This window comes from Bos taurus, chromosome 14 (assembly GCF_002263795.3).
Source record: "Bos taurus isolate L1 Dominette 01449 registration number 42190680 breed Hereford chromosome 14, ARS-UCD2.0, whole genome shotgun sequence".
Taxonomy (NCBI): domain Eukaryota; kingdom Metazoa; phylum Chordata; class Mammalia; order Artiodactyla; family Bovidae; genus Bos; species Bos taurus.
Window position 1 is genome coordinate 15,863,002 of NC_037341.1, and position 24,786 is coordinate 15,887,787.

At 40.7% G+C, this 24,786-nt stretch overlaps 1 protein-coding gene across 1 annotated transcript in view; it reads right to left on the bottom strand.

Annotated features, from left to right (window-relative positions):
- Positions 1–1,652: 1,652 nt before the first annotated feature.
- FER1L6 (fer-1 like family member 6) overlaps positions 1,653–24,786 on the bottom strand; it is a 173,224-nt gene continuing 150,090 nt past the window's right edge. The window contains exons 35-41 of the mRNA XM_002692627.6: positions 22,871–23,013; positions 19,595–19,683; positions 19,047–19,145; positions 15,535–15,776; positions 13,652–13,815; positions 4,149–4,249; positions 1,653–2,410 (exon numbers count right to left, since the gene is read on the bottom strand). Of these exons, the coding sequence (XP_002692673.5) occupies positions 2,227–2,410; positions 4,149–4,249; positions 13,652–13,815; positions 15,535–15,776; positions 19,047–19,145; positions 19,595–19,683; positions 22,871–23,013 (1,022 nt within the window). The 3' untranslated portion in view covers positions 1,653–2,226. The remainder of the gene's footprint in view (positions 2,411–4,148; positions 4,250–13,651; positions 13,816–15,534; positions 15,777–19,046; positions 19,146–19,594; positions 19,684–22,870; positions 23,014–24,786) is intronic.

A 24,786-nucleotide genomic window follows, 5' to 3' on the forward strand; every position in this document is an offset into this window, starting at 1 on the left:
AGTTCTGGATGCAAAATCCATGGCGACAAGAGGCTGCGTTTATCTTACCTCTGCTGTATCCCACTGCTCGGCACATAAAGGACACTCAATAAATAGTTTTAAATGAAAACCTTTAAATTTATAATTGCTTATTAAACATTTGATATTAAAAATAATGCATATTTATTTTAGAAGTCTTAGGAAAAATAGAGAAACAAAAAGGGAAAGAAAAGATACTGCTACTTAAAGTGAAAGTGAAGTCACTCAGTCATGTCCAACTCTTTGCGACCCCATGGACTGTAGCCTACCAGGCTCCTCCGTCCATGGGATTTTCCAGGCAAGAGTACTGGAATGGGTTGCCATTGCCTTCTTCCAACTGCTATTTAAAGATGACCACTATTAACACTTTGGCATATTCCTCCAAATATTTAATTTATGCATATGTACATATTTTTCCTTTTAAATCACTCTATACATAGTTTTTTTTAAAAAATTTACAATGTACTCAGTATATATATTCCATGCCATCAAGTAATTTGAGCTGTATCATTACTGATGTCTGTTATTTCACAATAAGAATGATCCATAGTTTATGTAACTAATTACACTAGGAAACATCGTCAATGCTTTAAATGCTCTAGTTTTTAGCACTTCAGAAAAATAGGACTTATGTTTACTAAGGAGTGAGTGTCTAGGGCCAGAATTCAGGGAACAACACTAATACTTCAATCTTTGATGAATCAGGAACATTCTAAATGACTTCTCATGTGGAAGTAACATGCTTCATTTTACAGAAGTAACATATGTGTGAAGTGAAGTGAAAGTCGCTCAGTCGTGTCTGACTCTTTGCGATCCCATGGACTATAGAGTCCATAGCATTCTCCAGGCCAGTATACTGGAGTGGGTAGCCTTTCCCTTCTCCAGGGGATCTTCCCAATCCAGGGGTCAAAGCCAGGTCTCCTGCATTTCAGGCAGATCCTTTACCAGCTGAGCCATGTGTAACACTATCTAAAGGAAACAGTAGCCCCAGTGCTTCTGGTGTCGAGAGGGGAACCCCAATCCAGCTTCCTCCATACCACCAAATGGCCCCTCAAGAAATAAAGAAAAAAACAGTTGCCATACTTATTCGTGTTTAAGGCCAAACATTCCAATTCCTTTGTTTCCTATTTCGCCTGAGAACACTAGACCCTCACTTCCGCTCCCTGCTTTAGATGGGATGGCAGATCTACACTGTGTTACTTTGAAGATCAAAGAATTAATTTAAGAAAAACTGACCCCATCTGACAAGTGCATTGGGTATTGTTTCTAAGACTGCTTTTGAAATTAATCTGTGCTTAAGAGTCATGACAGAACCTACCATATATGGTGGTAAGATTGAATAACGCGGATGATGGTTATTCACATCATGGTGTAGGGCTAGGGGGGCACCATATTTGGTGGGGATTATATATCTGACTAAAGAGAATTCCTACTGGTCTCATGGAGCTTCCCGTCCTATTCACACATACCCAGAATCACATTTTAATTCCCACTTGGAAATTGCCATATGCTAAATAAATATGCATAAATACAAATGGATTTCTCCAGAACTCATTACTACTACTGAGCATGTTCTACAAGCATTTAATGGAAAACCAGCAACATCTTTTTAGATGGGACTTTCAACGATGAAGTATTTTAAGTGGTGTATATAAAGTTTATTCCAAGCCAGCTTCTCAGCCTGAATAAGTGAATGTGTCCTGTAAATTGTAAGGATTAAAACAAGGTTAAGATATATGGGACAGGTTAAACATCTAGTAATTTGCTAAAATGCTTTTAGTTTAATTTGCAGTAAAAAAATTTACTTAATACTTAAAAAGAAGTGTTTCCAATAATATCTGAGACCTAGAATTAAACTTCTCAGAATAAAACCAATTATGGAAAGAAAATATTCACCTAAGTCAATTTAAGGTCACCAGTGACTACTATAGGGTAAAGGAGCCATTATCTCATGCTGCCCATGGGCAAAACCATGCCTTAAGGTTTTTCTGTTGGAAAGAGGGCTAGCAGGGGTTGGAGCAGGGAGGGACAGTTTCTCTCCCATTTCCTCCAAGAAGAGCTGATGTGTCCTTAGTTATAGGGAGTGGCTCTTAGGTCTTTGGGTTTACCCAGTATGGTGCCTGCACAGAGCACACATTCCTATCTATTTACAGAGGAGGAAGAAGAGGGGATCAGCAGAAAGGGAGGGTCTGGATTCTCCATGACCCTCTACGAGCCCCCAACAATCCTTTGGCTGATGGCTCCCGGCAAGGTATAGATGAAGAGGACCAGGAAGATGATGAGGATGATCAGAATGAAACCGATGATGATGTACTTCTTGTAGTTCCTCCAGATGAGGTGGTACAGGCACTTGAAGGGGCTCACGAACCAAGAGAAGGAGGTGTTCGGGCGGCTGAGAAGGAAGCAAGAGAAGATCAGGGAAGGTGCCAGGTTGTCAACACATACGAATCTCAAGATCTCAGGAAGGATTTCTGACTCTCAGTTTTGTGAGGACCCACAACGAAAGGCCTGAAAATGGGAGAAGACCATGTTGTCTTCAAGCAGGAGCACGCTAACTTTTTATGTGATAATGATTCCTCATCATTTTAAAGAGTGGTCCTGAGGGGGGCAAGAGCCTAGTTAGAACCTAGCCAGAGAACTGAGAGCCCTCTGTCTGTCCTACCCTGACCAGTTCAAGCCTCACCTCTTCCATGAAGCCCTCTGTGACCACCCCAGTCCACAATAATTCCTCTGGTTCTGAATTTCTGCCTCACTCATTGCTTGACCTACCCCCTTTTTGAACCTAACATGTGTTTTCCACACTGATAACTATTTTATGAATCTGTGTGCTCTCCCTAAACAGACTGAAAGCTTCCGGAAGGCAGAGTTTATATCTTACATTTCTCTGGTGTTCTTCAAAGTGTTTCCAACCATTATGTTCCCAACACTATGACAGATTAGATATAGGTGCAAAGAAAGGAACACCTACTCATCAGGAGACACTTGGGGTCCAGGGAGGAACAAGACAGCTGTAATTTGAGAGAGTAGTTTGTGTACATATTTCATATCTATTGATACATATGTTTACTTTTTTAACTTTTTTTTTTTAGTTTTTCTGATTTGGACCATTTTTAAAGCCTTTATTGACTTTGTTTCAATATTGCTTTTATGTTCTGATTTTTTTACTACAAGCCATGTAGGGTCTTAGCTCCCCAACCAGGGATTAAACTCACACCCTCAACATTGGAAGGTGAAGTCTTAACCGCTGGACCACCAGGGAAGCTCTGTATGTTTACTTTTTAATTGATATATAACCGTGGTTTAAATGGAATATGGTAATCCTTGCTTCTAGTAATTCTACTTCTGGAAATTTATTTTAAGTGATAATTTATAAAGGGGAAACATTTTTATCATATTACAATAATGGAAAAAGGTAGAAGTAAATTAAACATCCAACTATGGAATGGCAACCAACTTAAATATGGGTATTGAGTCTGTGAACAATTTCACACCCATTAAAAAAAAATCCTCTGACAATTATGGCAACAAGGTAAAATTTTTAAGCCAAGGATAAGTGAAATATGAAGATAATTTTGTATGCATGATTAGAGAAACACAAGGAAAAAAATTCATGTGAAACTCACATTCCCATACAAAATTACTGAAAACATATATGAAATTATTCTGGAATTGCTTATTTGGTAGTATTATGAAAAAGTGTCCTTTCCATTTGCTGGATACTGTGTAAGATTTTTGGAATATTTTTCAGTTATAAAACCATGCCAATAAAGAATCAGCCTGCAATGCAGGGGACACGGGAGACCTGAGTTCGATCCCTGGGTTGGCAAGATCTCCTGGAAGAGAAAAATGGTAACCCACTCTAGTATTCTTGCCTGGAGAATCTCACGGACAGAGGAGCCTGGTGGGCTACAGTCCATGGGGCTGCAAAGAGTTTGACACAACTAAGTGACTAAGCACAAACAAAACACAAAGAACCAAAAACTACACGAATCGGATAGTAGCTATTGACTCCTCCTCACTTCTCGCTTCTCCCAGAGGGATGTTTTGGAGAAATGCTTGCATCCTCTGATACGGGGCCCACAGAGGGCCCTTCCCATGTCTGATCCCCTCATCCCCGTGACTTCACTCACTTGGGCTTGTCCAAGGGCTCTGGCTCCTTTCGGGCTTTTCCAACAGGATTTTTCTCAGCTTCCTCTGCCGTCACGAGGTGGAACTCGGCTTCAACCTTGCCCTGCACAAAGACAAAATTCTCAGTTTCTAGTCACAAAGAACTGCGGGGTGCGGGTTGGCGGGGAGGGCAAGGCCAACTTTGGAGAAGAAGTGTTATCATATGGGATAATGCCAGGAAGGATTTTGCCTATCTGCTGCTTTATTATTGAGGAAATATCTTTCTGGTCCTGGGAGAAGCCATTTTTACGATGGACAATAAAAGTCCTGAAATAATGTTACTCAAGTTTTGTGAGGCAAGGGGATCCCACGTGTACACATAGAAACACAAATTTCACTTGTAATCATTTAATATCTGTAGAAGCAATGTGAATTACAGAAAACAGAAAGGGGACTAATTACTTGAGTAGCAAACCCTTTTGAATCTACTACCATCTTTCTTCTCTGTTGATGGCTCTCAAAAGGAAGGACTATTTCACTTGTAATCATTTAATATCTGCAGAAGTAATACGAATTATAGAAAACAGAAAAGGGGACTAATTACTTGAGTAGCAAACCCTTTCGAATCTGCTACCATCTTTCTTCCCTGTCGATGGCTCTCAAGCGGAGCTGGGTGTGTATGGACCTACATTTGCCAAATGGCTTTTCTGTCATCCTTGTTTTTGCTGTGCCCTCTAAGTATTTTAGAATTATCCTTTTATTCTAGCACTCTCTTCCCTTCTCTCCTCTCAGTGAGAAACAGTCTCTTTGGTTTGAAAATTGTGAATCATATGCTTCTTCAGAGCACCGTGCCAAAGTTATTGGCAGGGATATAAGTCGGGTTATCAAAGGATGAGACAGGACTTCTGTACAAGGTGAGAGTCATTCTTTCTTGTTCATTCACTACTTTTGGAGGCTCCCTGTATACCAGGCATTGTTCTAGGCCCTGGGGACTTAATGATTAAGAAAAATAGGATCACTGATCTAGTAGAGCTCCTGTTTTTGGTGGAGGAGACCCTCTCTCTTGCTCCTTTGGTTTTGTGGATCAAGATTCAAGGTGAGGAACTTCCCTTGTGGTCTAGTGGTTAAGACTCCATGCTTTCAATGCAGGGGACACAGGTTTAATCCCTGGCCAGGGAATTAAAGTCCCACATGTTGTGTGGTGTGGCCAAAAAAACAAAATTAGAAAAGATTCAAGATGATAGGAGGGACACAGAAGTGGCAGGAGACTGGAGCAACATCAAAGAATTTCAGCACCTATGTTTGCTGTTAAGTTTGCCTTTCTGAATCTCGTGTGGATGGGGCATTACCTGACTTCTGAGGTTGATTTCCTACCCAGTAAAAAGGTCTAAGGTTCTAATGAACCAATGATCTAGTGTTAACTTATTTATTCTTACTGAAAAAGCCAGGATTTCTTCATATATATATCTATATATTTCATTTTTATTTGTTTATTATCTTTTTTGTCTGTGCTGGGTCTTCACTGTTGCACGGGCTTTTTCTCCAGTTGCAGAGAGTGGGGCTACTCTCCAGTGGTGGTAGGCAGGGGTTTCACTGCAGTGGCTTCTCTTGTTGTCAAGCCCCAGCTCTAGCTCACGTGGGCTTCAGTAGGTGTGGCACATGGGCTCTAGAGTGAACATGGGTTGTGGCTCCCAGGCTCTAGAGTGCAGGCTCCACAGCTGTGACCCATGGGCTTAGTTGCTCCGCGGCACGTGGGCTCTTCCCAGATCTGGGATCAAACCTGTGTCTCCTACTTTGGCAGGTGGATTATTTACCACTGAGCCACCAGGGAAGCCCAAGCCAGGGCTTCTTAACAAACAGATTTAGTTGCTGGTAGCTACGAAAATGTAATCATCGGAGGAATTAGAGAGAAGGAGAGTATTTGGGATGAGTTTGGATCCCTAGGTTGGGAAGAGCCCCTGGAGAAAAGAAAGGCTACCCACTCCAGTATTCTGGCCTGGAGAAGTCCATGGACTGTATAGTCCATGGGGTCACAAAGAGTCAGACACAACTGAGTGACTTTCACTTTCACTTTTTTTTTTTCCACTTTTTTGGAGCAGGCTCAGAGAGGTAGTGTCATGGCTGTCTGAATTAGTAAAGAAGCACAGTGGGCTTTTATTACAAGTGAAGTCATGAGTTCAAATCTAGGTAATCTCATCCATTCTTTAGACTAGTACTGTGACCCAACTCAGAAGGGATTAAATTCATATGACCCAGAAATATTCCTTAAAAATATGTGTATATATACTCATTCCTATTGAGAAATTTTGGCTCCATCAGCAATGCCTTGCACATAAAGGGACTGAGGAAATGCTTGGAAAGAAAGAATATAAAGCTTTTATCCATTCTTGTCACTCCTCTACACATCTATCAACAGTACAATAATAGTAATATAACTCTAACTGTAATTGCAACACTTTATTGAATGCTTGTTTCGTCCCAGATTTGTTTTTTTTTTTTTTTGTCTATAATCTATCATAGTGACTAGCAAAGTAGGTCTCCTTTATATTGATAGAGAAATAAAGCCATAAAAGTCAAATAACTTTCCCAAGGTCCCATAGGCAATTAGCTAACCAACTGCAATTTGAACCAAACTCTGTAAGATTCCAAAGTTCATGCTCTTTCCTTTATAGCAGGCTGCCTTCCGATTGCCAGATAATTGGACTAAAATTTTTACGGGACCCTTCCCAGCTCTAACACGAGATGATTCTGTGATTGTCTTCATCATTGCCACCTAAAGGCATTTGTCTTCTCGGGCCTTAGTTTCCTCTTCTATCAGATGGCCAGAGGCTCTTTAAAGCAACTTGGCTCTAACTGCTAGGTTTCATGAAAGGCGGAGTTAGAGCTTAGGATAACCGTGTAAGATTTCATGGCTGGAATAAACCCAAGAAGCCAGCTCCCCATGCATGGCAGAGAGGGCTTCCAATCTGCAAGATAAGACCCTCTGTCTGATTTCCAGAGGTTTTCCAGCAATGATCTGGGTTCCACTGTGCAATACTTTTATATGCTAGGAGCCTCATTCAACTCCTCTATACTTGACAGAGTTTAAGAGTCACTAACCAACCGCTGGGCTCCAGAATGTTTGGAAGAGAGGACAAAATCCAATGGAGAACAAGTGAGTATGAGAGTGAAGGGATCATAGGTGCCTTTTTTTCTTCATTGCTTAACAATAAGCTTAGCTAGAGTGCTGTATAACATGTATGGTGGTATATTATTCCATTTAAACCACTTGACAGCTTGGCAAGATAGATGACATTTTTATTCCCAGTTTATAGCCCAGGAAACAAAGGCTTGATGATGTTTGCTAACTTATGCCACAAAACTAGGATTTGTACCCAGGTCCTCTGACACCAAATCCCATCCTCCGCTATTTTGGAAGAAAAGCTACGGCAAACCTAGAGTATTAAAAGCAGAGACATCACTTTGCCAACAAAGGTGCATATAGTCAGGGCTGTGATTTTTCTAGTAGTCATGTATGGATGTGAAAGTTGGGCCATAAAGAAGGCAGAGCCCCAGAGAATTGATGCTTTTGAACTGTGGCACTGGAGAAGACTCTTGAGAGTCCCTTGGACAGCAAGGAGCTCAAACCAGTCAATCCTAAAGGAAAGAAACCATGAAAATTCATGGGAAGAACTGATGCTGAAGCTCCAATACTTTGGTCACCTGATGTGAAGAGCCGACTCATTGGAAAAGATACTGATGCTGGAAAAGATTGAAGGCAAAAGAAGGGGGCAACAGAGGGTGAGATGGTTGGATGGCATCATTGACTCAATGGACATGAGTTTGAGCAAACTCCAAGAGACAGTGATGAATAGGGAAGCCTCGTGTGCTGCAGTCCATGGGGTTGCAAAGAGTTGGACACGACTGAGAAAACAACATCTGCTATTTTATGTGTCTAAGTGGTTTCATTCTGTGGAAGAAGTGAATCAGCCTATTTATTTAACAATCAATCAATATGCCTTTTCTGAAATGTTCAAGAAGAATCTCACAATCACTGCCATTCCCCAGCATTTTAATATATTTTTGATGTTAAATGTTGAAAACACATACTTGCTATAGAGAGAAAAAAATGTTGCACAGATGAGGCCAAATACAAAATAATACACTGTGTGATTTCATTTAGCTAAAGAAGGCAACGGATCAATTAATGAGGTTAGAGGTCAGGATAGCGGTCAGGACAGTGACATGAGGGGTCTGGGTCACTGGAGAGGTTCTGCTTCTTTGTCTAGGTACCGATGGGAGTGTTCAGTGTGTGAAAATTCATGGTTGGTACACTTTTCTAGAATGTATATTACTCTTTTCTGTATGTAAATATATTATGTATTAATAAAATTGGCTTTAAAAAGAAAAGAAAAACTTGTTTTTTACTTCCATCTAATGGCTGGCCTTCAGTAACAGGGAATAGTAGAGCAAGGCATAGCATAACACAGCACAGGAATTGAGTGAGTAGGATTTGGTGCAGACAAATTTATATCTGAAATCAGATTCTGCCACTTACTAGCTGTGTGACTTTGGGTGAATTACCTGCCCGTCTGAGTCTCACTCATCTGGGGATGTTAATAGCATGTACCCCATAAAGTTGCTTTGAAAAATAAATAACACTTATACAGTGCTCACTCCAGTGCTTGGTGAATATCAAACTTTTAAAAAATCATAGTTCTTACCTTCAACACTACTTTATGGACAGAAATGCATAATTTAATGAGAAATATATTCTGCTTATTCAAAAAACTCTCAAAGAAGTCCCAAGGACCCATATTCTCACCGATGAGCCACCAGGGAAGCCCACATACACATACATATGTATGTGCACACATATGCATGTGTGTGTGACTGTGTGCATTATAGTACATGATCACACCTCTGGACCTAGGAACTCCATTTCTCAATAGCTAATTTAAGGAAATAATTCAAAACTCAGAAAAAGCTTTAACACAAAACACATAGTCATATTCTTTTGGATATTCAAATTGTCCTATATGTTATAATAAGATGTCTCAGGGCCACATTGCATTTATCTGCCCCTGACCTGGAGTCAGCCATTTCCCCAAAGATATATGGATTCTTTTAGTAGGAATTGATATTTAGAAACAAGTGTCAGGGTGCTAGGAATCTTGTTTGCTACTGGGTTAGAAAAAAATATTTTTAAATTCATGAGTCAATGATGATACAAAAAAATAAAGTAAGAGAAAAAAATCTCACTTACCACCACTAAGTATGAGTCTTACACTAATTCTTGATTCAAAAACTTGGTAGTGAGTGGAGAGAATTAAACATTTATCTGATTTTTTTTTTAGGGGATGTGGTGACTATAATATATATCCATTTGATGAGAGAAAGCTCTTCTTAACACATAAATGCCAACTAATAAATGAAAAACAATGATATAATTAGATAATATATAGATGGATAGATAGATGATAGATAAAAATGGCTGGGGGCCTATTTGAAAATAAAATAGATCAAAAAGATAAGTAATAGCAACATATCAACTATAACTGAATCTTATTTTTTTTAAAAAAAAGCTATAAAATACATTTGAGGACAATAGGGTATCCTTTTTTACAGAAGGAGAAATGAATATGATATGGATTTCAAGTTATATATGGCAATATTATTAATTTATATGTGATGATGGCATTGTAGTTATGTAAGAGGATGTCCGTATTCTCAGCAGATGCACGTGGAAGTATTTAGGGGTAAAGTGTTAGAATGTCTAGAACTTACTCCTAAATGGTTCAGCCAATGTATGTGTGTGTGTATCTATACCTATACATATACACACACATATATATATTCACATATACAGGCAAAATAAATATGGCAAAATATCAACAAATGCTGAGTCTAGATGGTGAGTATGTGGCTGATCCTTGTCCTAGTCAACTTTTCTGCATGCTTAAATTTTTTTAAATGAACATATGTTGAGGAAAAACACATGATTTAACTGTGGCATTTCTATTTTGAGAATATAAAGAGTTAATCATATTCCTAATACTATGTAGAGGAATGCTTATTATAACACTGAATAAGCCAAAATGAACAAGGCATTATTTTTAACATAGAATGATCACGATTATATAAAATTAACCAAAATCTGTATATATCGGGAATAACAATATGTATTAGCAATTGTTTTTTTTGAGCAATTTGCATATGGGCACTATTTCTTCCTTTCTGCATTTTGGTGTCTTTTGAATTTTCTATAAATTTTCTAAAAATTTTCTATAAATTTTCTATAATATAGTTTGTCTTAAAAACGATCTTCAGGTGAAAAATATCTCCCCTCTCTGCTCCTGTGGAATCTGAATTTGCCACGTACTCTTCAGACAGTTTGTCTGTCTACAGGTCTCCTCAGCTAAACTGTGAATTTCTGGATGGCAGGAACATGTCTTATTGATTGCTGAGCCTTTAGTGCCTAGCGTATGAGTATGGAGCCATCGTAAATGCTGACAACGGTTTTTTCATACTAAACTGAGAGCAAAGAAATGTCTCTTTTAATTTTAGTTATTATGCTCTTGGGACTTACCTGGGCTACCTACCTGTAGACTCACAATATTAAGCTATAAAAGAAACTTCCTGATCTTCATCTCCTGAAAGAGTGATTTCTTTGAAGGTTGCTTTTAGCAGGATAATAAGATGCATAATGTAATGTGTTTAACGAAAAGCATGTTCTATACATAGTCCTGTTCCTTCACCAAAGGATGCCTGTGCTTTTGCAATTCCATTTGGAGCTGTTTTTCACTCACTATCCTATATTCCACACTAGGAGCTGTGTGATCCAAGTCTCTCAATTACACAACTTGGGTGTACAGATAAGTGGCTTTAAAAATAAGCCTGGCAGGTGGCATAGCCCATAAACAAACCCCTCCTGGCTGCTGGTAATTGGAATAAGAGGACAGTGATGTTCTGACTGCTGGCTGCAAGGCACAGGAGGGGAGTTCACGCAGAGTTGGAAATAGAGTATGTCTTTGCTAGAAACACATCTTGGAGGCACCCAGTCTGAACTATTCATTTTACAGGCATGGAAACTGTAAAAATGAGTAGACAGAAATCTCAATTAAAATAGAGTGGAGATATCAGCAAAGGGGGCTCTCATGCCCTATGCAGACAGCAGAACCTAACAGGAAGAAAGACTTCCTCTTCTAGCCTGGCCACAGCTCATCCAATGAGAGACAGTCACGACTCAGCCAATAAAAAGCCATGGATTCTTTGTTAACTATAGCACTCCCAGCTTCCTTTTTCCCTCCATAAAAGAGTTCTGTCCATTTTTTTGCTGGGGACTTGCACATGGCTAGGACGGGGGAGCCTGGTGGGCTGCCGTCTAAGGGGTCGCACAGAGTTGGACACGACTGAAGCGACTTAGCAGCAGCAGCAGCAGCCATGGTTGCAGATCTCAAACTGCAATTCTTTGTTAATCCCAAATAACCTGTTTCTGCTGGAGAAATAGCTAGCAGTCTACTGTTGGAACATGTGTCAACACTTTATACTTTTTTGTGGTTAAATTTTATTCCATTGTATGGATATACCTGATGGTGACATATGTAAAGCCACTTAAAACTCAAAATGGAGTAACTATGGTTCATGCATCCAAAATGGAGCCAGGTGGTTTTGCAGATCCAAGTTCCTAAATCATTGAGAACTTCAATCTTCTGAACTGTATCAAATTCTAAGACACCACTGCTGCTGCTGCCGCTAAGTCACTTCAGTCATGTCCGACTCTGTGTGACCACATAGACGGCAGCCCACCAGGCTCCCCCGTCTCTGTGATTCTCCAGGCAAGAACACCAGAGTGGGTTGCCATTTCCATCTGCAATGCATGCAAGTGAAAAGTGAAAGTGAAGTCGCTCAGTCCTATCGGACTCTTAGCGACCCCATGGACTGCAGCCTACCAGGCTCCTCCGTCCATGGGATTTTCCAGGCAAGAGTACTGGAGTGGGGTGCCATTGCCTTCTCCAAAGACACCACTAGCCATCTTCAAAACAGTATCTGCCATCACCTGCTCCCTGCAACCTTGCAGTTTCAAAGATCCCCCCTCCTTTTGCAACAATGTAATCATTTCAAACCCCAACCAACCCTTGCTTAAAAAGCACCCTTCTTGCCAAACTGGATTTCTGATTGGTAACCAAAAAAATCTGCTTAACTTTGTGGTGTTTTGCCTTTACCAGGCTCCCTCATTTTGTAGTGGAACAGAACAGAACTCAAGTGCTTCTTGAATCTGCCTCTCTCTAGCTATAGTCCTAACAAACCTCAAATAAATGCCTCTTTACTTCAATCAGGTCTGTGTTTCTGAAATTTTTAGTAACATATCAAATTTGTTTATCCATTCATCAGTTGATAGACATTTGGATGGCTCCAATTTGGGGTATTATGAATAACATTGCTATGAACCTTCATTTCTGAACTCATCCATTCATCAATCAGTTCACTAACTGAGCATCTATTATGTGCTAAGCCATGAAGCTTGGAAAGGAGTGCAGAGGCTGCCACATAGTAAAACCTCAGTGAAACCTCAGTGCATACTTGAGGGGACAGGAAAGAAGGCGTCTGCTTGAATTCTCATTCTTCCGATCCCATCTCACAGAGGGGACTGAACTTGAGAATGGAAGGAAGAGAAAGCCTCCAAGAAAACACGCTAGAACTAGACCCCATGGAGTCAGGTCAGCAGCTGCCATTTACCCAGTTAGGCTCAAAGAAATCCATGTCTTGCCCCCACTGAGTCCACAGAACAGAGAGAGACTGAGAACTCGGTCTATACCCAGACCTGTGACCTGAAGGGTCCTGACTTGGGTTTGCTCTGACTTCTGGGCACTAGGAGCAGAAGGGAGAACACGCTCCCCTGAAGACAAGCATAGAAGCGAAAGGGGGCCATCCATGCGGTCCTGGTCCCTTTTCTCAACTTCACTGAGCACTGGAGTCCTCCGTCCTCCCTTACACAGGTGATGAGGGAGCTCAAAGAAAGGGTAAGGGAAACTTTCTTCCCACTACTCATGAAATGTCTGAACTCCTACAGTATGTGTCACACAGGATGGAGCAAGTTGGCAAGTTGGGAAAGGGGTGAATGGCTCTCCTTTCTGCCAGCATCCTCTGGAGCAAGTTTTAAAAGGATAGATCACTTTTTAAACTGAGTTTTTCGTTTGAAGGTGAAGGGATGAAGCATTTGCATTAAAATTGCACATTCGTCAGGAATGTATGCATAATTTCAAGAGATGTTGAAAAAAAATTAATGCCAGGGGCATATGTTCAAGCCAAGAGGATGGAAATCCACCCTGACATAGATTGCTATTAAATCAAGCATGCTGAAATACGGAGGGCTTAATGCATTTATAAATTTTTCAGAATTCTTGCTTCTCAGAAGAATCTTTGCCCTAAAGGGCTCTCTGTCATTTCAAGTCATTTTTCTTTAAGTTTACAAAATGACTCATTTAAAGAGCATGGGTCCTCTGCCTGCCCCATCCCCACCCCATCTTCTACGGCTCTGACTTACCGTGAGTTCTTTGCTTTTAGCAAAAGGCCACCAGCCCCGCACACGCTTTTGCTGGAATATGGAAATCATGTTCTCCTCACTTGCATTTTCAAATTTGGTGAGATCACAGGCTTTGGCAGACTTCGCTGCTCGGGGGAAACTATTGAGGTTCATCTCCAGGGAGCCTGTGAAGAGATGCCCTTAACAGGTTAGGGAAGGGCTTTAAAATCCATCATTATCCTCATTCACACACCCATTCATCTATCCTCTCACTGGTCATTCAATCAGGACCACAAGGGATCAATAGCTTGTGCTAGGTATCCAGGACACAAATATGACCAAGACATGTGTGTTGCGTTTAAGGCATTAATAATGTGGCAGCACACCAGGACTTCCCCGGCAGTCCAGTGGTTGGGACTTTGTCTTCCAGTGCAGAGGGTGTGGGTTCGATCCCTGGTCGGGGATCTTAAGATCCCACATGCCTCGCGGCCCAAAAGCCAAAACATAAAACAGAAGCAATATCATAGCAAATTCTATAAGGACTTTAAAAACTGGTCCACGTTAAAAAAAAAAAAAAAAAAAAGTATTAAATAAAAGAAAGTGCTGTGGCAGCAGGTAGAAGACCAGGGCAGAGCTACTGTATGTAACTTTCAAGCCTCGGTTTCTGATATCATCTGCTGGGCCTCTTCTCTGTTCCCCGAGTATGATCTAGATTCTGTGTCTATCCTCTGAGCTTTTCCCTGCCTTAGCACTGATCAGCCTAGAAGAACCTCCTCCCCCCATCACCCCTCCCTTTCTGAGCCCATTAAACTCCTCCAGGCTGGGGACTAAGTCTTACTGTCCTGGTAGCAACTCTTCCAGTACCTTCGTGGATTCTCAACAATGAATTTTCTCTTTCAAGAAAATTTGTGTACAATCTTTAAGGGGTTAGTTTTCACTCACAGTTGTTATAAAATACTCGCATATTTCCCTATGTTGTATAATCCACCCCGGAGCCTGTCTCACACTCAGTGGTTTTGCCTCCCACACCCCCACCCCTGGGTTGCCCCTCCTCCCTTCTCTCCCCATCGGTAACCACTAGTTTATTCTCTGTATCTGTGAGTCTGCTTCTTTTTGGTTGCCATTCACTAGTTTTCAACAAGTAAGTATAAGTCATAATAAGAGAATGCCATGAGAATACTATATTTCTCTCTTTAATAAACTTTCCTATTAAGTAGTATTTGTTAACTGTGGACACTTAAAATATATACATGAGTTAAAAAAATTTACATAATCCTACCTCCCAAAAGTTGATCACTGCCTTACTTATTAGTTCATATTCTCATGTCAGTCTTTCTGTCTCTTTGGCTGTCTCTGACTCTTTCTGCTACACAAATAAACACACTTTTTACCAAAAGGGGATTTTTTTTACATACTTTTTTCATTTGATGCACCTTGCCTAACTATCCAACTGATTAAATATTCTAATATTTTAATGGCTGCAGGGTTATTACATATTGAGCACTACTTTGTATGAAACTCTGTACTTCGCTTTTAGATTATCAAATATATACCTCCCAATACCCTCTGAAGTATACAATTTTATTATTCCCATTTTACAACTGAGGAAAACTGAGGTACAAAAAAGACCAGTGATTAGCTCAAAATTTAACAGCTTCTTGGCATTGGAGCAAAGACCAATTTAAGGTTACTTGAATATGTATCTTCTACCATAGGGATGTACCATAACTTACTGAGTCAATTACCTTATATTAAGGGCTATTTGGAATGTTCCAATATTTTGCTATCAAAATTATTAAACAGCATCGAAATGATTATTTGTGGAGCAAAGTCAGACTAAACTCTTCAGAAGTTGAGATAAAACCCTCAACATTAATATGACTTTGATGAAGTCTCTACCTTACCCAGAAAATCATCTGAGGACAGTCTTTCAAAATCCCAAACCTGGAGCACCAACACAGCTGGTGTCTTACACTCCATCTTCTCTAATGAAAATATATGCTCCCTCTTGGAAATGACCATTTGCTTCTCTGCTGGGAGATACTGAAACGGAAATAGGAAGCGCCAGTTGAAGTTCCCCTCTCCGGTCAGGGAGTTGTAATGCACGTCTGTCTCCTGCTTGTCGTCTTCCAAACCCTTTAACCACCTGAATGAAGACAGAGAAAGAATTAAACCCTCTGAGCACATTATTCATGCATCAGCATCACCAAGAGTGACTGAAGTAGTTTCATTGTGGTCACGGATCATAGTTTTAAAATTATGACATAGATTCAGATGGAAATTTCCATTGAATCTGAAAGCTATAAATAGGGATCAAAGGGTCTGAAGCAGAAATAAGACTCTCATTCTAAGTCAGGTTGGGGAATTGTCTTCAGTAGTTCTTGGGTATATCTGCAGTAAAGAGGGAAAACTCAGGAAATGTGAAATGAAAGTTTAATATGAGTTTCTTCTCACCCTGGGAGACTTCGTTATGGGGGAGGGGGCATTTCTGCACCCACTATATCACACTACATTTTATTACATTACTCCATTCCATAGATAAGTTGTCTTAACTCTCTGTGCCTTTGTTGCATCTGGAACATGGAAGCAATCACAGAATCTAGTTCATGGGAATTCTGAGGAATTACATGAGATAGTATATGTCCAGAGCTTTGTGTATTCCAAATGATCTATGATGCTATTTCCTCTTAGTATTATCTGGTCTTTCTCCTCCATGCTGAGTATAAAGTAAGCTATTAGGAATACATTTTCCTCTAGTACTTTATCCATGGCTAATTAACTCTTGAGAAAATAGGTACTTTTAATTCAAACTAATTGATAATGCCATACCACTTACTTTCTGAAAGCAAATATCCCTTCCTCTACTTCAAACTACCCCAGAGCAGATAAAGATCCTTCTCTTCTGAGAAGAGTGGTACCACTCAAGGTAAAGGTACAATAATTTAGGTAAGGGTACCTTTATTTAGCTAAAGATGGTGCTCGGCCAGTCAAGGTACGTGTGGTATTTGTTATGAAGCAAGGGCTGAGCCAGATGCTACGGGGTGATGGGGAGCAAGCAGAGGTGATCCTTGTCTTTGTGGAGCCACAGTCGTGGAGGGGAGAGGATAGAGGGAAATGGGTGGGGTGGAAGAAGTCACCAGTGAGGGATATGCAAAGGCCCTATGGAAGAAGTTAGGATACATTCTAAGACAGGAGAGAAGCTCAGTGTGACTAGAGAAGGCAAGGGGGGAACTGATCCAGTGAGATGATAGGTAGCAGCTCATTATATGTGATATTTTAGGACTTATGAGAGACTTTAGATCCTTGTCCAGAGAAAATAGGATGTCATTAAAAGATTTTGAGTACAGGACTGATGTGATCAGATTGAGTTTTTAAAAGGTCACTCATTTTTCAACATAAAGAACAGATTATTGGAAGTAAGACTGAATATGGAGAGACCAATTCAGATAGTATTGACCCCCACAAGAAATGATGGAGGGAAAGATGATGATGGTGGAGCTTTCCTGGTGGCTCAGTGGTAAAGAATCTGCCTACCAAAGCAGGAGGTTTGGGTTTGATTCCTGGTCCAGGAAGAGCTCACATGCCTTGGAGCAACCAAGCCTGTGCTCCAGAGCCCGGGAACTACATTTACTGCAGCCCACATGTCCTAAAGCCTGTGCTGTGCAACAAGAGAAGCCACAGCAATGAGAAGCCCACGCACTGCAACAAAGTAGCCCTGGCTTCCCTGGCTTGCCGCAACTAGAGAAAAACCCACACAGGGATGAAGACCCAGCACAGCCAAAAATAAATAAATATATAAAATTATTAAAAAAAAAAGATGATGATGATGGGTGACGATAAGGAGAATGGATACTGCTGACAGCTATTTGGGACCTAAAATGAATAAGACTTAGTGGCATACCAGAAACGAGAGTGTCAATGAAGAAGACGGGTTCTTGCTGGGGGAAGACAAAGAGATAAAACTGAAAAGAATTTACTGTTTCTGAGATGAATTTTATCTGAGGACACATTTTGTTGTTGTTGTTAAAACATTGGTACACTTTATTACAATAATATTTATGCTTTATTGCTTGTATTTGAGAGTATACTGAATATTTTGTTTGAAAACAAGTAGTTTATTGAGAAGATTTTGGATAAGAAGCTATCTATAGTTATTATTATAGATAACTTCTATATGTTATTATGATTATTATTCTATTTTTATTTTTTAAATCATAGACTACCTTAGGTTATGCAATATTTATTTTGAAAACCTCTAAGTAATTTAACTTCCTCAGAGTTTGTGGAGAGAAAAATTATTGTTTCTTTGAAATTTTCCTGCTAAAAGAACTACAATTCTTTTCTTACTTTTTAAATTGAAGTGTAATTGCTTTACAATGTTGTATTAGTTTCTGCTGTACAACAAAGTGAATCAGCTATATGTACACATATATCCCCTCCCTCTTGATTAGGGTACATGTTTAAGTCATATTGTTTCTGGTTCTCTACCACCTCCTCTCCCTCCCTGACTAGGGGCTAAAGGAAACCTACAAAGGCATTTGTGTCATAGCCAAGATGTAGCAGAGAGATACAAATTATTTAGTTTCCTAGGTCCTAGGCTGATAAAATTTTTTTTATCAAAGTAGCAAATGAAAAGGTATAAATTTCAACTTTTGTGTTAGGCTGTGGCTCAGCTGGTGAAGAATCCACCTGCAATGTGGGAGACCTGGATTTGATCCCTGGGTTGGGAAGATCCTCTGGAGAAGGAAACAGCTACCACTCCAGCATCTGGCCTGGAGTATTTCTTGGACTGTGTAGCCCATGGGCGTTGCAAAGAATCAGACACAACTGAGCAATCTTCATGTCACCGTGGGCTTCCCAGCTGGTGCTAGTGGTAAAGAACCTGCCTGCCAGTGCAGGAGACATAAGAGACTCAGGTTCGATCCCTGAATTGGGAAGATCTCTGGAGGAGAGAATGGCAACCCATTCCAGTATTCTTGCCTAGAGAATCCCACGGAAAGAGGAGCCTGGTGGACTACAGTCCATAGGGTGCAAAGAGTCAGACATGCCTGATGCAATTTAGCATGCATGCTTATAATCTTAACACTTAATCTTTCATCAATAGCACTATAGTTCACTACTTTCTGCTGGTGTAAATATATTTTGAATGTCATTCAAAAAGTTTAGGCATTCAACATTTAACAGGAAGAGACATTCATATAAACAAACTTTTCTCACAAAAATATTTCATGAGATAATCATTCTTAGTAAAATGACCAAATATTTGGCAAAGAAAGTGACCTCTCTAACAAGGTGAGTAAGAAAGCCTCCTTTTGTGAGGTGTGGGTGGAATGCCTTCCATGAAGCATAGTTTGGTTGAGGGTTAAAGGGTGAACAGGAGAAGCAAAGGATGGATGGAGTTTGCTGATGATCTTACCCTTTAACATAAATATCACTCGATTTTTGTCCTGTGAAGATATTCTCATCCTCCAAAATGACATCTTCTGTGTTCCAGATGGTTACTCTCAGTTCATACCTGGGATAAGGGAAGGGAGACGTAGGTTGAAGACCCTGGAGGTTGAGTCGATTGGTGTCTATGTGATTCTGGTATTGCTTTGAGTCTATAAGCTTCTTCGACTTTACCAAGTTCAAAATATTAAGACTTAAGGTCTTCGTTCCATCAAAACCAAGTGTCCCAGCTGGAATCATCATGAATATGAATTTCTCTGAGCAGATCCTCCTTCCATCAACCAACATTTTTTGGATGTGGAAGAATGTTGACACTCAGGGCTCTTACCATAAAACAGGGGCCACTATTTCCATCCCCATTGCTACTATTACTACCACCACTCCTGATGTAACTGACCAGGTAGAAAGTCAGGCATGATTGTCAGGTGTCAGCTGATTGGTGTAATGTGTCAGACACCAGGTCTTTTAGTCTGCACCATGGTTTCTTTCCTTGAAGATGAGGCTGCAACTACTTACCCTTTGGGTTTCCTTGGAGAAATGTCAACAGGAGGTCCAGGCTGAGGCATATCTTCAGGAAACATATCCACCCACATCTGCAGACGGCCCTTGTGAAGAAAAGAGGACTCTAGCTTTTTTGGGGAAAGTGTGGTTACCACATGGACGCTGACCATTCACAGTTTTAACAGATGCCTTTACTAGGGTTGAGTCTCTGGTGGCTCAGATGGTAAAGAATCCGCCTGCGATGCAGGAAACGTAAGAGACTCTGGTTCGATCCCTGGATGAGGAAGATCCCCTGGAGAAGGGAATGGCAGCCCACTCCAGTATCTGTGTCTGGAGAATTACATGAACAGAGGATCTTGGTGTGCTACAGTCCGTGGGGTCGCAAAGAGTCAGACATGACTGAGACACTAACACTTTCACTTTACTAGGAACAGTTATTAGGTAAATATAATATAATATATTATCCATACTGTATTTAGAATATTTGTTGACAAAGACAGAACTTACATTTTTATTAAAAATTGGAGCATATATCAAGAGAAGGGCAAACCTTATTGAACACCTACTATGTGGTAGATGCAGCCCTGTGCAATTGAAAGCATTGTCTCATTAATTCCTCCAATATCTCCACTAGGTAGAAATTCCTACTTGGCAGATGAGAAATGTCTTGCATGTATTTACACAGGCAATATATAGCAGGGCCTGGATTCAAATCTTATCTGCTGACTCTATAGAGACCTGGCTTTTCTTACCAACCCCTAAGGATAACAGAGATTCTACTATCTGTCAGAAGTATCATGCTTCATTGCCTCCAAAGTATCTTAACACCCACTAGGTCCACCAATGCTTACCCCTAGCCATAAGAAAGTAAGGTTCAGAGAAATCAAAGAAATTATCCAAAGTCCTGTGGCTAATTAGTGATAGAACAGGACCTTCCATCCATTGCTCTGGACTCCATACACCAAAATTTACCCTGTTTCAAGGGATCTGAAAGCCCAGGTGGGAAGAAGGGCCAGTGGATTCTACGTTCAGCTCTGTTGTATGTACTCTAAGTGCTCTGTCAGCTCAGGCAAGAAGGTGAGTGATCAGCAAAGGCTGGGATGGTCAGGGAAGGTTTTCTATGAAGTAAGTGGGGCTGTCAACAGAGGGGGGAGGATTCGTAGGATTTGGGTGAAGGAGGAGCTTTGGCTAGGGGGACAAAAGGAGGATTTCCAGAGGAAGGGACAATGTAAGCAAAGAGCTAGCATTTGGGAAGTGATGAACCAATTCTGGGCTTCCCTGATAGCTCGGTTGGTAAAGAATCCACCTGCAATGCTGGAGACCCCAGTTCGATTCCTGGGTCGGGAAGATACTCTGGAGAAGGGATAGGCTACCCATTCCAATTCAATGAAGGATTATATTCCTAGGGTCCCAAAGAGACATTATGTGCTCAGTCGCTCAGTTGTGTCTGACTCTTCGCAGCCCCTTGGACTGTAGCCCACCAGGCTCCTCTGTCCATGGACTTTTCCAGGCAACAGACATTAATGTTCATCTTTAACCAAGAAGCCACGTCTGACAGGCAAAATGAGGGCTGCTGCTGCTGCTGCTCAGTCGCTTCAGTCGTGTCCAACTCTGTGCGACCCCAGAGACGGCAGCCCACCAGGCTCCCCCGTCCCTGGGATTCTCCAAGCAAGAACACTGGAGTGGGTTGCCATTTCCTTCTCCAATGCATGAAAGTGAAAAGTGAAAGTGAAGTCACTCAGTCGTGTCCAACTCCTAGCAACCCCATGGACTGCAGCCCACCAGGCTCCTCCGTCCATGGGATTTTCCAGGCAAGAGTACTGGAGTGGGGTGCCATTGCCTTCTCCGAAAATGAGGGATACCAGTAACCAAAAGATTTCAAAGATCTGGGAGTAAATCTTAAGAAATAACCATAAGCTTCTACATTTGATAAAAGTGTATTCTTTTCAGACACCCACACACATGCTATCCCTAGGTTTATATTCCACCATGCCTGGGATAGCAGTGTGGGTCTTCCTGCCCCATTATAGTCAAGCTCACTTGCTTTGCCCAGACTACACAGTGAGTGAATTCAGAGCTGGGACAGAACTAGGGACTCAAGCTGTCTGGGTTAAATCCCAGCTCTGTGTTGTGCTGTTCTTAGTTGCTCAGTCATGACCAACTCTTTGGAACTCCATGGACTGTAGCCCGCCAAGCTCCTCTGTCCAATGGGATTCTCCAAGCAAGAATACTGGAGTGGGTTGCCATGCCCTCCTCAAGGGGATCTTCCCAACCCAGGGATTGAACCTAGGTCTCATGCACTGTAGGTGGATTCCTTACCATCTGATCCGCCAGGGAAGCCCAAGAACACTGGAGTGGTAGCTTATCCCTTCTCCAGGGGATCTTCCCAACCCAGGAATTAAACGGGGGTCTCCTGCATTGCAGGCAGATTGTTTACCAGCTGAGTAACTTTGTGCAAGTTACTTAAACTCTCCTAACCACAATTTCTTAAAAGTAAGGATCATAATAATTTCATCATGAGGCAATATTAAGAAATAAGGCTTAGGTGACCCCTACACCTCCGTTTGTCTAGGAAAACCTTGGCGTGGGCCCTTTGTAGCAGCTTAATTGTTAATAATGACCTCTTTTACTCTCAAAATGGCCATAATATGGATAAATATATCCTTGGTTATCCTAACTGAGTGATATTATTTCCATAAGGAATCTAGGACATTAAAAGTTTCTTAATAAAGTTTTCTTTTCCCTTCCAACTCATAACCCAGATCTCTAGTTATCTTCCACACAGCTTGTTTTTGCTAATTCTTCAAGGTAAGCTTCCATCTATTGCCCCTCTGGGAAAACTACTGGGATGTGTGGTTACTGATAGATTTTGGACAAGTTCTTGGGTACATCAAATGGGTTTTGAACTTTCTTAAATGTCAATATTCTTCTGAAAGAATTTGATTACTCAAATCATAAAAAGGAAAGAGCAATAAATCCAACTCTGATTTTAGGGCAGAGTTTCTCAATCTTAACATTCACTTGGGGCTGAATAATTCTTTGTTGTGAGGGGCTGCCCAGTACAAAATAGGATGTTCAGCAGCATCTCTGGCCTCTTCCCACTAGAAGCCAGTAGCACCCTCACCCACTTGAGACAACCCAAAATACTGATATTTCAGACACTGCTAAATGTCCAGGCTAGGAGGGAGAAAAACTGTCCCTAGTTGGGAGCCATTACTATATGGCACAAACAAGATTAACTTTTAGGGCAAAAGTCTCATTTGTTGGGGATGAACATTTCTTGGCCACTACCTGCTCCATTCCGGGCTTATCCTTGTGGTACAGTGGCCGTGTTTCTATGTGCTCAGGAACCAGCCTACACCCAACCTCTGGAATATTCTCCCAAGAGTGTAAAACCCTGAGGGCCAAGTGCTCATACGACTCCACCGTCTCATCTGCATGGAAGAGAGAAAAATACAGAGACTTGTCAGATGCGTGTTCCTGTAAGGGGACATTGATGAACTGTCAGATACATTTTCAAACACTCCCTGAAAGTGTTTGAAAGGTTTATTTAAACATACAAGTAGAGAGAAAATATACAGGTAGAGAGAAGAGATAGCAAAAAAGAAATAGGACAAATAAAATGGAAAGAGGTGGGAGTAGAGTGGTGGGAGGGGAAGGAGAGTGAAAGTTGAGAGAGTGAATCTATCTATGAAACAGAAATAGACTCACAGACGTAAAGATCAGACTTGTGATCTTGCCAAGTGATCTTCCCCCTTGCCAAGGGGGAGGGGGCTAAGGGGGATGGACTGGGAGTTTGGGTTTGGTAGATGCAAGCCATTATGTTTAGAATAGGTCCTACTGTATAGCACAAGGGACTATAGCCAATCTTCCAGGATAAATTATAATGAAAAAGAATTTTTAAAATATATATATACGTGTATAACTGAGGAAAGACTTTGCTGTATAGCAGAGACCTGGCTTTTCTTACCAACTTTGCTATATAGCAGAGACTGGCACAATGCTGTAAATCGACTATACATCAATTTAAAAAATTAATTAAGAAAAAAAGTTAAGAGATTGGGAAATGAGACGGGTTGACCAGAGGACTCAGCACAGTCAGGGTCTTGGGAGTACAGGACTCCCTTCACCCCTTGAATCAGACTCCTTCAGTCTATGACTTACAAACTTGGCTTCAAGGGATAAGAGAGGGTACTTTTTCTGGAGACATAAAGCTATTTGCTAACACTATAGTGGGAGAGGGCCCGGGGGATCAGAGTGGTCCTAAACAAGGTGGTGAAATAGACATAACATGTGCTTATTGACGTCTTATGACTCTTCTCATTATTGCTTGAGATCTCTCACTCCTACCAGCACCTACTCAGGGAAAACATTCTCTGATCTATCACTTTATTTTTAAAAAAGGTAATTCATGATAAAAACTATTGGTAGAAAAAATACTTGCCAAATAAGACAAAAATTGTTGAAAGAATAAAATCTTCTTGACAAACCTTAGAATGGCCAAATTTGACATAGGAAAAGTTGAACCTGGTTTAACCAAAGAAATAAAAGGCTACCAAGAGAATCTTCCAACAACAATAATTATAGTCAGTAAAAGTCAATAGGGATGAACAAGTAATCGATGAATTAAATCTTTGTCATAAAGTTTAATCAGTCAAGAACTTATCTTGATGAACATAATTTCAGGTTTTTGGTGGGCAAATAAATTGTTTAATCATGAAATGTAGAACAGTGACCAAGGGACTAAATTGGCTTAATAGAGTCTATTGTGAAAAAGTATTTTTCTCACTGAAATTCATCTATATCGTTAATATACTAGACATCAATAACTCTGCATGAGGAAAACCTCTTAGAATTTCTTGGGACCAAAACAACAAGATAAAAAGAAATCTTGGCATTAAAGTGGTGGGATCAACAGAGTGTCGGAACACCCTGTAGCGTGTACGTAATTGGGCTTTTGCATCAGAAGCACTGCACCATATATGGGTAATCTTTAAGCATCAAATGGATAGGTGTGATAGTACAGGAATTGTTTTATATCCTTAAAGGGGATTTTTTTTCTCATCCTAAATTTATGAAAGGCTTTCTGGAGTCCTCCTGATATGTTCTATGTTGCTCATATGGAAAAATCTATTTCTTGGTGTTGGAAAAGGAGAGTTGTTGGTGTAACACTTATGGGGATAATTTGAGTTGTGTCCAAGTATTTA